We start from the raw sequence: 13,980 nt of genomic DNA, 5'->3' as shown, positions 1-13,980 counted from the left end.
GTCAGACTTAATGTATATTTGAACAATGAAAATATATTTTTACAAGATTTTACATTAAGCACTTAAAATTAATATGGTTAATAATAGTAAACTATAACATGCTGTAACAAGATCGGTTAAACTGCGAAGAAAATGCTTTCAGAGAAAATGTTTCAGGTGTGAAGAACATAGATCTCCAATGCAATTTCAACCAAACCTGTTCCCACACACCCTGCCCCCACTACCATTAGAATATACACAAACATTTTAGCGTTTCATTCTGAGCAGAAGACCCTCACACCTGAAGAGTGCTGGCTGTGACGAATTAAACCGGTTTTACAGGTTTCAATCACAGACCATGTGACATGGGACTCAGTAAACTAACAGCGCCACTGGATTTGATAATACCTAATCAAAATCCGCAATATGGAAACAGAACCTGTGTGATTGTTGATAGATGATGTACTCGTAACATTTTTTCAAGACGAACTACAACATTTAAAAAATGACTTGTATGTACTTGATATCTCTAATCAATCCACGGGTCCCAGCACAAAACGAAAGTAAAACGCATACCGTTTCGCGCTTCTTATTAGTTGCTCAAAAGTAATTTGACCGTATGAAATGCATAATATAAACCTAGAAACATATACGTGAGCAGTACTTAAGCACTGTAGTATCGGTGTTAAGACATACCTCTCAAATACTGTAAATCAAGTTAAAAATATCTCAAGACCGATTCTGGTCGTAATGAAACCATGTTTCGTGTATGTTTTCTTTTTCATCTTGAAATAACTCATTTCTAAATACCTTTTTCACTGTTAACATCTTGCAGCAACTTTGCGACAAAATATACACTCTGACAGTTCATCCTGCTACCAACATTAAATAAAACAAATCTTAAGATTTCTATATTTATGTCTTTATTTAGTGGTTTCATTCGAAGCTTACAATGTTTAGGGAGAAATGGAATACTGGTGTGTATTTTTTTCTTTAAAGTACCGAGACCAGCCATATACTGTATGTTTATGTTAAGATTTCCCTTCAGTGGTAAAATTAGATATGAATATTCAATACTTAAACGGGCACAGTTAAGACATTAAATATACATATACATATTGTATACAGTACAGTTTGCATACGGTAATATGTTTATGTTACGCGATTAAAAAATAAATAAATAAAACTGAAAGGTCCAGCACCAGCTGGATTTGAACACACAACCTACCAGTTGGTAGTCACGCACCTAGACCAGTAGGCTACAAGACAGCTCGCGTGAACGGGCAGGCGAAACAGCCCTACACAGCCCTGCCGCAGTACACGGATATAATCATACCGTTATTAAATTCTTGAGATACGCGATTCCATATTATATTCCCTTTTAATCAAATTCTAAAAGTATGCTTGTTGACTCCGGTATCACGTTAGTTAAAGACTTCGAAGCTTACAATGTTTAGGGAGAAATGGAATACTGGTGTGTATTTTTTTCTTTAAAGTACCAAGACCAGCTATATACTGTATGTTTACGTTCCAAAATTAATATCGTTTATGGCCTTCACACGCGTTACAGTATGCTCCTATTCTTTTTATGCCCAGCTACTAAGATTTCCCTTCAGTGGTAAAATTCAATATCTACAACGGGCACAGTAAAGACGTTTACAGTAAGTCTTTCTACGACAGACCAACGGACCACGAGTGCCCCTGTCGGTCAACCAATCACGCACCGCGGTACCCCGTGTCATCTTACCTGCGGTACGTGTCTGTACCGCACACTTTGAATGGCTGCATCTGTATGTTGATGGTGTGGTATACCCAAGTATCCTTCTGTTTTGTGGGCCCAGTGACATACTTAACAAAATCCAGCAATTGTAAAAGACTTAATTACTCATGAGCTATTGAATCATTATCAGTGCATAAATAAAAAATTTCAAGTAAAAAACACTGTCATATTTAAATAAAATAGGTATTCTAGGGATTCTGTTACAAATTAACCAGATATAGGAGGGCAGTAAATTATTATGGTAAATTACTGGGCATTTTAATTTATACGAATAAGATTGTAAGACTTGTATATCACATGTATATTTATAATTGTAGATCACTTAGGAAAATAAAAGCTAACCTGTCCCCTTCCTTTATTGACCATGCTTTCTGGACAAACCTATACTTTGTGGAGAAACATCAATCAGGGAAACACTTTCATCTACATAAGGCTATATCTTTGACAGGAATTTAAAAAAAATTATGTTGAGTATCATTCTGATCAAAATTATTTTTACAGTAGGAATCCTAAAAAGGTTATTTATTCTATTCTTATGACACAGATGTTACTGTGATTGTTACTGTGATATTCTTCAACAGCTTCCCTGGGCTTTATCCAGAACCACTCAGATTAAACATTGAGATAAACTGTATTCTGTAACCAAATCTTTAGGAGTTAACCTGGACTTGGATATGTATTTTTCTGTATTATTTTTTGCAAATCTCCATAAGCAATCCCACTTTGTCAGAAACTCCAGTGCTGTCAACAACACAGCGGAGTTTCAACCTCTGTATTAAGGACAATAATACAGCATTAGTAGACAACCCACAGCACCAGTGGGATCTGAACTAATACATTCTCTGTTGCATTGGGAAACCACAGCAAAACTGTTATGAAATTCTAATATTAGAGCAGAAATTCTATGATGAATATATCAAGGCACACATTCACAGGGGAAACCTTGTAGCACTCTCTTCAATCAATGTGAAACTGTGAGATACAGCTTAGGGAAGTTCACCCACACCCTTCCTGTGGTTTTCACTGCCTGTCAAGTCTGTTAGTGGCCCCATACTCTGGATCTTTGCCGGCTGTTGTATCTCTGTCAGCAGAGTTCAGAATTAGGAACATGTCCTGTTCTCTTCTTTTTCCACTGTATGCAAATCTACAAGATCAAAACAAAAATGTTGTACCTGGTTTGATGGAAAAATGATAAGCATTCTGATCATGATTCATCCTGTTTGTAGCTTTCTAAAAGGATTTCAAAAGTGCGGTCACTTAAAGCTTTAAGGCATGGAGCACTTCCTGTTTGGCACCTTGACAGAATAGTTTAAAACAAACATCAAATTGTGCAACCTATGACAATAAATCTCGATTAGTGTTTGTGAATTGTACTCTTAATTATAAACATTGTTATTATTGGTGGTGTTGGTGGTATTTAAATAAAAAGAACTATACATTTATATATGTTATATAATGTTATATAATGTTATATATGAAATTCTCTTTAAATGTCAATTTGTTTCTTCTAAGGGAAATCTTAAAAACTGGATTATAAAATTAAAAGTACTGTAGATTAAATTACATCTGAAACAGTTTTGCCTGTGGTTTAAATGAAACATTTAAGTGACGATACAATAAAGACTGAAGCATTTTATTTCGGAATGACTCTGGAGGAATTGACAACCAATAATGTGAAACTCTTTAAAAGAGCTATAAAAGCTGAGTGGTGATTAGTGACAGCAGCAGTGTTAGTTTCATTGCCATTTTTTGCAAGAGTGCCACCTAGTGATTTAAAATAAAACTAAAGGAACAAAATGAATGGGATTTATTCAGGATATACATGTAAAGACCTAATGTATTTTAATTTTGTATTCACCTTACTAGTATTCAATGTTGACTTTGGAAGTGTGGATAATAAATTATTCCATCATGGATTTGCTAACCAATCATTAACTTCAAAGAGAATCTGAGCAGAAAGTTGAGAATGGCTTTTCTTGTGTTGTGTTGTGTTGTACCTAGTCTGTAGTGTACTGCCATGGTGGAAGGATTGGTTTCTTTCAAGGAGATATCAGGCTCCTCTCAGATGACATGAAAGCACTTCGCCCCACCATCTTTCCTGTGGTACCCAGGCTACTCAACAGAATGTATGACAAGGTGAGAGAGAAGGATTTGCGGTGTACTAATGGTCAGCCAACATTGCCCATTAGTGAAAAGAAGACCACAGTGTTTTAATGCACACTGTTTTACAGATCTTTAGCCAAGCCAGTAATCCTGTGAAGCGCTGGCTTCTGGAATTTGCTGCCAGAAGGAAAAGTGCTGAGGTTCACAGTGGGATCATACGGAACGACAGTGTGTGGGACAAAATCTTCTTCAGTAAGATCCAGGTGTGAAAAACGCTGCAGTATCAAATACGTCTAGAGAATAAATATACCTGAAGAGTCAGTTCAATCACTGGCTTTGGTGACCTCAGATCTAATTTGTGCATTAACAACGAATGCATCTTGACTGTGTGGAGGAGAGCATAGCTAGCCTGAGAAGCAGCAAACTATAACAGACACAAAAATACCCTTAACCAGGATAACATCTGAGTAATAAAAGTAGTCAGGATTTATATAGTCAAATGAGAATTTTTTTAATTCTCTGTTCTTATTGTGATTCACCATAGCAGATTTCAAAACACTGTGATTATCAACATTAGACAAATTGAGAACCGCATAGTTAAAATGCTATATTTATCGTGAAAAGACTAAGGAAAATAATAAGGACTAAGGAAATCTTTGTTGTGTGTTTCATTGTGGCCAACATTCATGTTATCCTCCATGTTTATGGCATGGCACATCAGATAACAGCACAATGGTGGTTATTGGTGAAGCTGGGTAGCTGTGTGGATAACCAGCACATTGTCTCTGGCAGGCCAGTCTTGGTGGGCGGGTGCGAATGATCGTGACAGGAGCTGCTCCAGCATCTCCAACTGTCCTGGGATTCCTGCGAGCTGCACTGGGCTGCCAGGTGAATACAGACACCCAGTTCTAACCTTGCTCTAGACCTTTCTCATTTTTTCTTCTTAACTGTTCTTCTTAATTGTTTCTGATCTCGGGTCGTTATCAGGAGCAGAAAAAACAACAAGTGTGTTTTGTTGGTTCAAATGTAAGGCTGACAAATGAATTTGCTCACAGTATCATTTATTGCAAAACATGCTATCTGTCGTGCAAGCATGAATGTGCTTGTCATGATTTGTGCTTTAGGTCTATGAGGGGTATGGACAAACAGAGTGCACTGCTGGATGTACCTTTACAACCCCCGGTGACTGGACTTCAGGTGAGCAGAACCTCAGAAGAACTAAAACCTCTGTAGTAAGATATCATTTAAAAAGTACAAAACATTTAATGCTCATTCAGAATATATTCAGTACATATAGTTGTATAGCTATCTTTAAAATTTCTTAGAAACTCATCTGTGCAATGTCTTGTTAGTGCTCAGTCCTCTTTTTTACTTCATCTGAACATGTTCTAGAGCTCAAAGAGGATGTTTTAGAGAGTTTGAAACAGTAGGAATTGCAGGCTTCCCATTGTAGTGCATTAGTGTGCTTGTAATTTCTACCAGTGTCTGAACCAAGCTAACAATCTCTTCAAGATTCTTGCTTTTACACACTCTCTAGCCAGGTGCAAATCTAGAAGAGACCAACAGGGACTGAGCACTTTATCCTGCATAGTTTCTGTGGTGAAATGCATCCAAATTGAGTACTTCAAAACTAATCTTACTATCTCGAATAGCAGCAGTTATGTTTTTTTGTAACCGTTTCTTATATTTCCATACCTGCATTTTGAAATGTCTTTTTCTTTGAAAAATGTATCACAGTGAAAAAGGATGCAGAAACAAGCACCTCAAAACTGCTGCATGCAGTAAAGACTTTGATGAATACATCCAGATAGTGGTATCAATGGTTTGATAAATGGTGTTCATTATAGTTTATTTAATAAGCAAAGCAAGTGAAATTTCAAACTTTCAAAAAACTTTTATAGGCTGAAACGTTAATTATTAATGTTCAGTAAACAGACATAAAATTTTCCATTGTTTCAACACTGCAGCTGCAAGTTGGCCTTATTTTGCAGCTTAGTATCTGAAGGTTTTTATTGAACCCACATCCTGTTCTTCACTGTAAACAGCATGTGTGAAAGGGTAAAGGAAAAACAAGCATTCATAAATCTTTAGTGAGACTTCAGCTTATAAAGCAGGGTACGTATTTATCTTCTCTGCCTACATTTTTCACTTTAGCTTTTGTGTTTCACTAAATAACAGAACATTGACTGGGTAAGCTTGAAGGCCTTGTCTTTTAAAGTGAGGTAAACCTTTAAGGCTATAAGGATAGTCATCACGTTAAATTAATCCCTTGCAAATAACATGGTCACATGCCATTGTTTCACCAAAACAGGTAGAGCAGTAGAAGAAACTAGCTGGAGGACTGCATGAAATAGCAGTGGGCCTGCTGTTGCTATGCGGAAATGGATTAAAAAAAACATTAATATAGTTAAACAAAGGCCACCACTGGCGTTTCGCCAGGCACATTCCCCTGCAAATGTTGTATTTCTTTTTTACGTTGATTACGTTACGTATATTTGTTTTACTTACAACTACATGAATGTCACAAGCCTAAGCAAATAAGAAGTGGATGAAAAGAGATTGCTTAGTCATGAGCACCATTCTGATTCATTACTGGCTTAAGTGTGTTTCTGCAAACATGTTTTTGCAACAATGCTATGAATTTTTTTTCTGGATTATGTCTACATCTGATAAACCCACTCGGAGATCTCCGTGTGCTTCATTAGGAATTCAGTTTGCATAGAGAATTCTTGCTGCATTTTTTATTTGTCCTTAACCCAAAGGCGTCTTCCAAATGCTACTGGGCTGCTTTTTCCGTTTTGTTTAAAGCATTTTGCTAATGCTAATTTGGGCTGCTGGAACTATTATGCGCAATACAAGAGATGTATCTCTGGGGAATTCTGACACAAAAATCGGGTTTGTTATTGTTCCGAAAATATACAGCTATGAAACAGGATGTAAAGATGTAGAAGTCATATTAATGTGAAAATTTATGCTGAGCTGCTTTATGCTGTTGAACGTTATATTTCATACAAACAAAATTACTCACTGGAGTGGAGAGCTGCGTCAGTGTACAAATTACCAATGGGCAAGTTGAAGCTGATTTCACCCAGAAAAGTACAAAGAAAAAAGAGTGAAATATGCAACTTTTTGGCTGTGGATCCTCTCTCAGGTGTGTACAAAAGAATTTAAAAAAATAAGTGGAGAGGATTTGGAAAGACAGAATGATAAATGCTCAAGGTTAAAGCAATGGAACAATGAGGTGGAATCGAAAAGTACACTCTATTGGGCAGATTTTAAAATAGATTAAACAGTTGTCAATGCAGATCCTATTGCAAAAATATGCATTTGTTCTTCCTTACTCCCATTTCCTCAATTTTTTTTATTTATTTAGCGAGGCCACTGAACTTCCAAAACAAAGCCCTCAAAATGTGATAGTTTTTTGTTGACAGGACTCTCTCCATTGACCAAGGCCTCACCCCCCCCCTCCTCAACATCAACCACGGGAGGAATACACACATCCAGAGCCACATTCCACATATTACCCAGGGTCATCAAACACAACTTTACAGAGTGAACCATGCGACCACACCTATTATTTAATACCGTCCACAGCTAAAGTGCACACCAAGCACTTTTTGCTGCACCAGAAGCTGCTATGTCAACAATAAATATATCTCCGACAGAACACGTATACACGGTTCCTGGTTCCAGTTCATAGTCCCTGGTTCAGGTTCACTTGGAGAGTATCATGCATGTCCAGCAATCTTATTTATTGCATCTTGTGCAGAAGCTGCACTGCCAATCTTCCTCAAAGGAACTGGAAGCTGACAGATTGCCTTCTCCAGGGAACATGTCAGAACACTGAGGATCAAGGACCTCTGCAGACTAATCCACAATTTCACCTCGTCTAGTCATGATCCCACTGACGTTGCTGGCCTGTGTCCTTTTTGCAAGATTCAAAGGACTCTGCAATAAAGACATAAAAATCTACTGGGTGTACACATTTTCCCAGCACCCGCTTATTAGCTGTCTTAGCACTCACTTATTAGTTCACTTATTATATATGGAATGTTTCAGTTCCAAGACTGATGTTGTTTGCACTTCCTCTTGAGTTTTGTTTCATCGTTCTTGTACTCTTGACCCAATCATTCTTACATTTTGTTTCTTTTCCCCTTTTTGTCCCCTACCGCATCCCTCTTAGTCCCGATTCCTCTGTTTGTTCTTTACACTTCTGAGGAAAGCTTCATGGCTGCCAAGTTATGCATTTTACAACTTTTTTATTTACTTTTCAGCGTGGAATTAATTTGTTCGTTCAACTATACACACTCTAACCTTCGTCACTCGACAGTTTCCTTAATAAACTACTCCCCCCCGTGGTTTCATATAGTAAGCACTGATGTTAACGATTTCTTTTTGAAAAACTAGATGTATTGACTGAAATATTCTTTGTTCCTTTATATCAATCAGGCAATACAAGTTTTTCCAGTATTTCATATGCCATTAAATGATATATGCTAATTCGAATATAAAAGCATGAAATTCCCAACTTCGTGTTTTTTATTTCCTGTTTTAACCTGTTTAATTGACTGTGTCATTTCAGGCCATGTTGGGGCACCACTGCCTTGTAACTTAATAAAACTGGTGGATGTTGCAGATATGAATTACTTTGCTTCAAAAGGAGAAGGAGAGGTGAGAGCAGTTAAAGCCAGTCGGTGTGGCACAATGTCCCTCTTCGTGCAAAAAACTGTCTCCTTATATGTGGTTTTTTAATTTTCTTTCATCCATTAAAAAGCATTTCAGTCCCAACCTGGCCATAGAGACTTGCTGAGACCCTTTTTTGCTGATTTGCTCCATCAGCATCAGACAATTAACTTGGCTGGCAAGAGCATCCATGTAATTGGGTAACAATTATAAAGCGTCAGAAGCACAAATGCTTACATTGATTACTGTTAGCACAGTACATCAAATCAGATGACTGAACATTCAAAATAAAAAAAATAAATAAGGTTACAGAAAAGAGGTGGCTGTTCAGCCTATTCACATATGAAAACACTGGATGAAGTTGAATGCACTTTGAGTCCTAAATGTACTTGTGTCCTAGAAAACTGTAGATCCTGAAGTAGTCTTCATGATTGACTATGAATTTTTCATAAGCCTACCTGCTCATACGACTATTGCAAAACACTTCATCCCTTCACACTGGGATTTTTAGAGAGAAGTACCAGCATTTAGAATCTTTTTGTTCATTTATATACAGTAGAAATAGAAAATGAAACACCCTACTTCAGAATCCTTGTGCTCACCTACAAGGTTTTCGATGGCTTGGCACCTCAGTACCTACAATATCTGACCCACCTTGCAGCCTTTGTTTAACAGACTCTGGTTGTTGCCCAAACCCGTCTACATTCTATAGGGGGCATGGCCTTCTCTTGCTATGCCCTAAAGCTCATCAGAGTTATCAGAGAGTCACCTTCCCTGAGTGCATTTATATCTAGACTTAATACCTTTCTTTTCAGAATGGCTTTTATTAAATTTGTCTGTTCTGTGTCTGTGTCTGTTCTGCTGCATTTTCTAATGACAGTGTATCTTCTGCTGTACCCCTAACCACTTGTGTTTCTTATACTGTATGCTTATTTTGTAATTTACTGTTTTTTAACTTTTTATGATTTTACACCTACTATAAAGCGCTTGGAGATGCTACATTTAAATTGCATGAAAAGCTTATTATTTTAATATTATTACCCTGATAGTGTGCAGATTTCTTTTGAATCCAGGGATTAACCTTGTTGTCATGTAACCTTGTCTGATCCCAGAGCAGCAGTGGCCTTCTTGCAATATTGTGGCCACAGTTAACAATGACAGAGTCACTTAACAATGAGCTAAATGAGATCTTCACAATGAGGAAATGTTCTCTCGAATATGCAGGTGTGTGTGAAAGGCCCAAACGTGTTCAAAGGGTACCTGAAAGACCAGGAGAAAACAGCCGAGGCCCTGGACGAAGATGGATGGCTGCACACTGGAGACATTGGGAAGTGGTTGCCTGTAAGTCTCCAACTGTCACTAATGGCATTACTAAAGCAGAGGATAAAAATAATGCTGCATTCAGTAAATTAGTATGTGTATTATACCTATAGTTTGTTTAAAGTGTATGTTTATGAAATGTTTTTGCTTGATTCCCTTCACTTTGCCTGGTGTTTTAGGTAAATTGCCTCTTTCTTTGCATTGTGCAATATATCTGTTTATTCTGATCTATGTTTTTATGTTTTTATTTATATTTTGCCAGAATGGTACATTAAAAATTATTGATCGGAAGAAACATATCTTCAAGCTAGCTCAAGGAGAGTACATTGCACCAGAAAAGATCGAGAACATCTACATCCGGAGTGAACCAGTAGCACAACTCTATGTCCACGGGGATAGCTTACAGGTAGTATATGTCTCCCTTTCAATGCAATCCCCATGTTGCTTTGACAGTTGATCTTTAGTTTTATCAGAGGCCTAAGGCTGACTGCAAATGTTCAAATGACAAACAGTGGTGTCTTCATTTAAAAAACTACACATCAAAGTCTCCAGGACAGAAATAATATGTAACTGACCGTAGAATGATTTCTGCTGCCTTAATTAGCTGGTTTTGTTCCTTCACTACAAATATGAACCTTGTTTGAGTTCCACTTAATAAGCTAATTAAACTGAACCTGATTGTTCAGTGAAGCATTCTGTGCTGTTCTGTTAACCTAACAACAGTACTGCTATGGTTTGTGTTCCAAAATATATTTTACAATTGCATCTCTGGTGCTTTTTACAGTCCTGTCTTGTTGGTATTGTTGTACTTGATCCTGAAGTATTGCTGGACTGGGCCAGGAAAAGAGGCATTGAGGAATGTTTTGGAGATCTGTGTAAAAACAAAGTAAGCATACAGTTTATCTTCATCTTAAAAATATACAAACACACCTTTTTATGGAATAGGAGATTTTTGAAGAAAGAATTAAAATTTTTTAGCAATGAAAGTTAGGTTTCTTACAGTATTCATAGCCTTTTTGCTCCTTTTCTATAAGTGAAACACTTTAACATGAAAAAAATAACAAAACCTAAAAGTGATGTTATAAAAATGAAAACTAAAAGATCTACCTATTTCATTTCTAAGCGAATTAAATGCTCTACAGAAACATGGAAGAAGGTTTTTAGGCATGGAATTTTAGAGATGCACTCAAAATAATAAGCATATTTTTGGAACTCATTTTGGAAATCATATAAATCATATTTAACTTCACAAAAGAAACAAAGCCCCAAAGAACATTCTTTCTTATAAAAACAAAACAAACTGGAGCCCAGGCAAATACTGTAATGTCTGATTAGTCTGCTCAGTACTACTAATGCTTACAATTCACTATGGTGGACAACCCGTACACATAGGGTCGATTCTTCATTATTCCATGGACTCTTAAAATAGGCATACTGTAGCATTTATTAAAACAACAAAGCAATACTGGATTTTAATACAGCCTTTTCTGTTATGTGTAAAGGAAGTGAAGAAAGCAGTAATGGATGATATGGTACGACTGGGAAAAGCAAGTGGACTCCATTCTTTTGAACAGGTCAGAAACTCTAAACTTCGAAGTGTAAAGGTTTCAAGAAAAGAGGGATATTAGGGATACACAATTGAAGGAAAAGATATTCAATATGTTGCATTTAATCTTAGATATGAAACAATATCTATTATATATTTTGTCTAAAGCTATTTTGACTGTGATAGCACATTTTGCAGAAATGGAGGGAAAAAGTAGTAGCGTTTGTACATATAATAACTTATATATGTATACGTTTTATATCTTATGTTTAATTACAAGGGCTGCATGGTAGCACAGTGTTTTGCTTTGCTGCCTTGCAGCACTGGGACCCAGAGTTCAATTCCAGACCCGACATGCTCTCTGCTTGGAGTTTGTATGTTCTCCCTGTGTCTGCATAGGTTTCTTATGGGTGCTCCTCCACAGTCCAATGACATACTGGTAGCCTAATTGGCTTTTGGAAAAATTAGCCCTAGGTGTTTGTGTGTGTATTAGTGTCTGTATGTCTGCCCTGCAATGGACTGGTGTCCTGTCCATGTTGTACCCTGCCTTTTGCCCATTGCTTGCCAAGATAGGCTTCGGCTCCCCTGCAACCCTGAATTGGAAAAGCAGTTAGAAAATGGATGAATATGGATGAATATGTAGAGAATGAGTAGGTGGTGATTTGGACAATATAAACAGGTGGTTTGCATGAGTTCAGAAATGTATTTGTGTACTGTTTGGTAGTGTTCATAACATATCTTGCTAGTGTCTAACTTAGACTCTCCCCTTCCATTAGGTCAAAGACATCTACATCCACAATGAGTTGTTCTCAATACAAAATGGCCTTCTTACTCCAACATTAAAGGCGAAGAGATCAGAACTGAGAGAGTTCTTTAAGGAGAAAATTGAGCATATGTATGCCAACATCTCTATGTAAATTAATAAATTCCCCTGATTTCAGAGAATATAGCAATATTGCTGTATATAAACCACATGTCCTTAACTCTTAATTAAATACAACATTCAACTATGAAAATGGAAGAAAACAATACAGGTTTTTGTTATTAGTACTGAAGGAGTCAGGCCTTCTAGTACTGGTCCTATCCAATGAGCAACATCCAGGCAATCTGGTGGGCTGATGCTCTAAAGTTAAAACCAAATTATCTGTTATTATTAATATTCAGTTTTCGAATTTCTTCACATCTATCAAAAATAAACTATAAATGCAAGATTAAAGTGGCTTCAGGAAAATCAGAGGTTATTTATTCACAGTAAAAGGCATAACACTCTCTTGTAGTGTCCTGTATTGCTTTCTAATACACAAATGGTCTACAAGCTTTATGAAATGAATGTAAAACTATATTGATAATTATATTTGTTTAGAGTTCTGATAGAGATATTCAAAACTCTTGGAAAACACGTAAATGGCTTTAGTATTAGGACCTGGTATTAAGTATTAAGTATGGTTTTGAATTTCTTGCAAATCAAAATAATTGCTTTAAAAAGGTGAAAAATTAGATATGAGTACATATCTAAACAATTATACGTAAAAAGATTTAAGTATCCAGTTAAAAAAATCAAGTGTATTAATCCTGTACACTGGAAAGCTTTAACATGATCCCAGATTCAAAGAATGGCATTGCCAGGTATGGATAACAATTATGTGAAGTAAAATAAAGACACATTCTAAAATATACACAAACTGAACCTACTCTTTTTTGTATGTTTAAAATTATTAACCATGTAATGTACTGAAAGGACATACAGTATTGTTAAAAAATAGTGATATGCAAAAATGTTTCTTTTTGTTTTTGTTTTGTGTAGCACTGGGTTGACTTGGACTTGGAAATATTTGTACTGTCCAAAATGTATTTAAACCAAGGTCCAGTTTTGTACACTTATTTAAACTTTATGGTGAAAAGGTCTTCAATGATGTCACGTTGGCTTTCTAATACATTTAATTGTCATTTTTGTATGATAGACAGACCTTACGTTGTTAAAAAGTGTAAATAGTTCACCATGACCAAAGCCTTTGTCCCCTGTACACAGATTTCTCTCTATCACCATCACCAAAGACAAAAAGATCATAACCTCTAGTATGCTCATTATGAAATGTATTGTAGTAAAGGCACTGCATTGAGGTATACTGTATATTTTAATCTGTATGAATAAACATGAATGAAAGCAATGTATTTTAATCAGTTATTAATGTATATCTTTTAAAGTCATCCACTTTTATAACACGTTGTCTGTAATACTATGCTTCTACTGTACCTGACAGCCTCCTTTATTTCTCTGAAACATTTTTTTTCCTTTCAGTTTTCCTGTTCAAACATATTTTGTTAAAAACAAGCTACAATAAATGATAATGAGTTTGTCTAATCTTAGAAGTTTTGTTTTTCTGGATTTACAATTAGGATTTGTGTGACCTCTGGATTAATTCTGTACAAAGTAGTAAAATACAATTTTTCAGTTCTAATGCATTAGAGATTAAATATGTCATTTTCCTTTGTTTTTGTCCAAGATCCTGGTGCTGTGCTGAGATGTTAAATTCATTTCATTTCTCAGTAGTATTTGACATGCAAATGT

General features: G+C 36.2%; 1 protein-coding gene across 14 annotated transcripts in view; it reads left to right on the top strand.

The window, feature by feature from the left end:
- The window catches only part of acsl6 (acyl-CoA synthetase long chain family member 6), a 96,773-nt gene extending 84,095 nt beyond the window's left edge, over window positions 1-12,678 (top strand). For all 14 annotated transcript variants that reach the window (XM_088603942.1, XM_088603941.1, XM_088603931.1 and 11 more), the window contains 10 exons: window positions 3,761-3,895; window positions 3,991-4,125; window positions 4,655-4,750; window positions 4,987-5,059; window positions 8,445-8,533; window positions 9,770-9,886; window positions 10,128-10,271; window positions 10,650-10,751; window positions 11,368-11,439; window positions 12,188-12,678. In XM_088603942.1, the coding sequence (XP_088460068.1) occupies window positions 3,761-3,895; window positions 3,991-4,125; window positions 4,655-4,750; window positions 4,987-5,059; window positions 8,445-8,533; window positions 9,770-9,886; window positions 10,128-10,271; window positions 10,650-10,751; window positions 11,368-11,439; window positions 12,188-12,328 (1,104 nt within the window). In that variant the 3' untranslated portion in view covers window positions 12,329-12,678. The remainder of the gene's footprint in view (window positions 1-3,760; window positions 3,896-3,990; window positions 4,126-4,654; window positions 4,751-4,986; window positions 5,060-8,444; window positions 8,534-9,769; window positions 9,887-10,127; window positions 10,272-10,649; window positions 10,752-11,367; window positions 11,440-12,187) is intronic.
- The last annotated feature ends 1,302 nt before the right edge of the window (window positions 12,679-13,980 follow it).

The sequence above is a fragment of the Lepisosteus platostomus genome, chromosome 13, assembly GCF_059453375.1.
Source record: "Lepisosteus platostomus isolate fLepPlt1 chromosome 13, fLepPlt1.hap1, whole genome shotgun sequence".
Lineage (NCBI taxonomy): Eukaryota > Metazoa > Chordata > Actinopteri > Semionotiformes > Lepisosteidae > Lepisosteus > Lepisosteus platostomus.
Note: the sequence above shows the minus strand (reverse complement) of the source record. Positions and strands in the feature narration are given on the sequence as shown.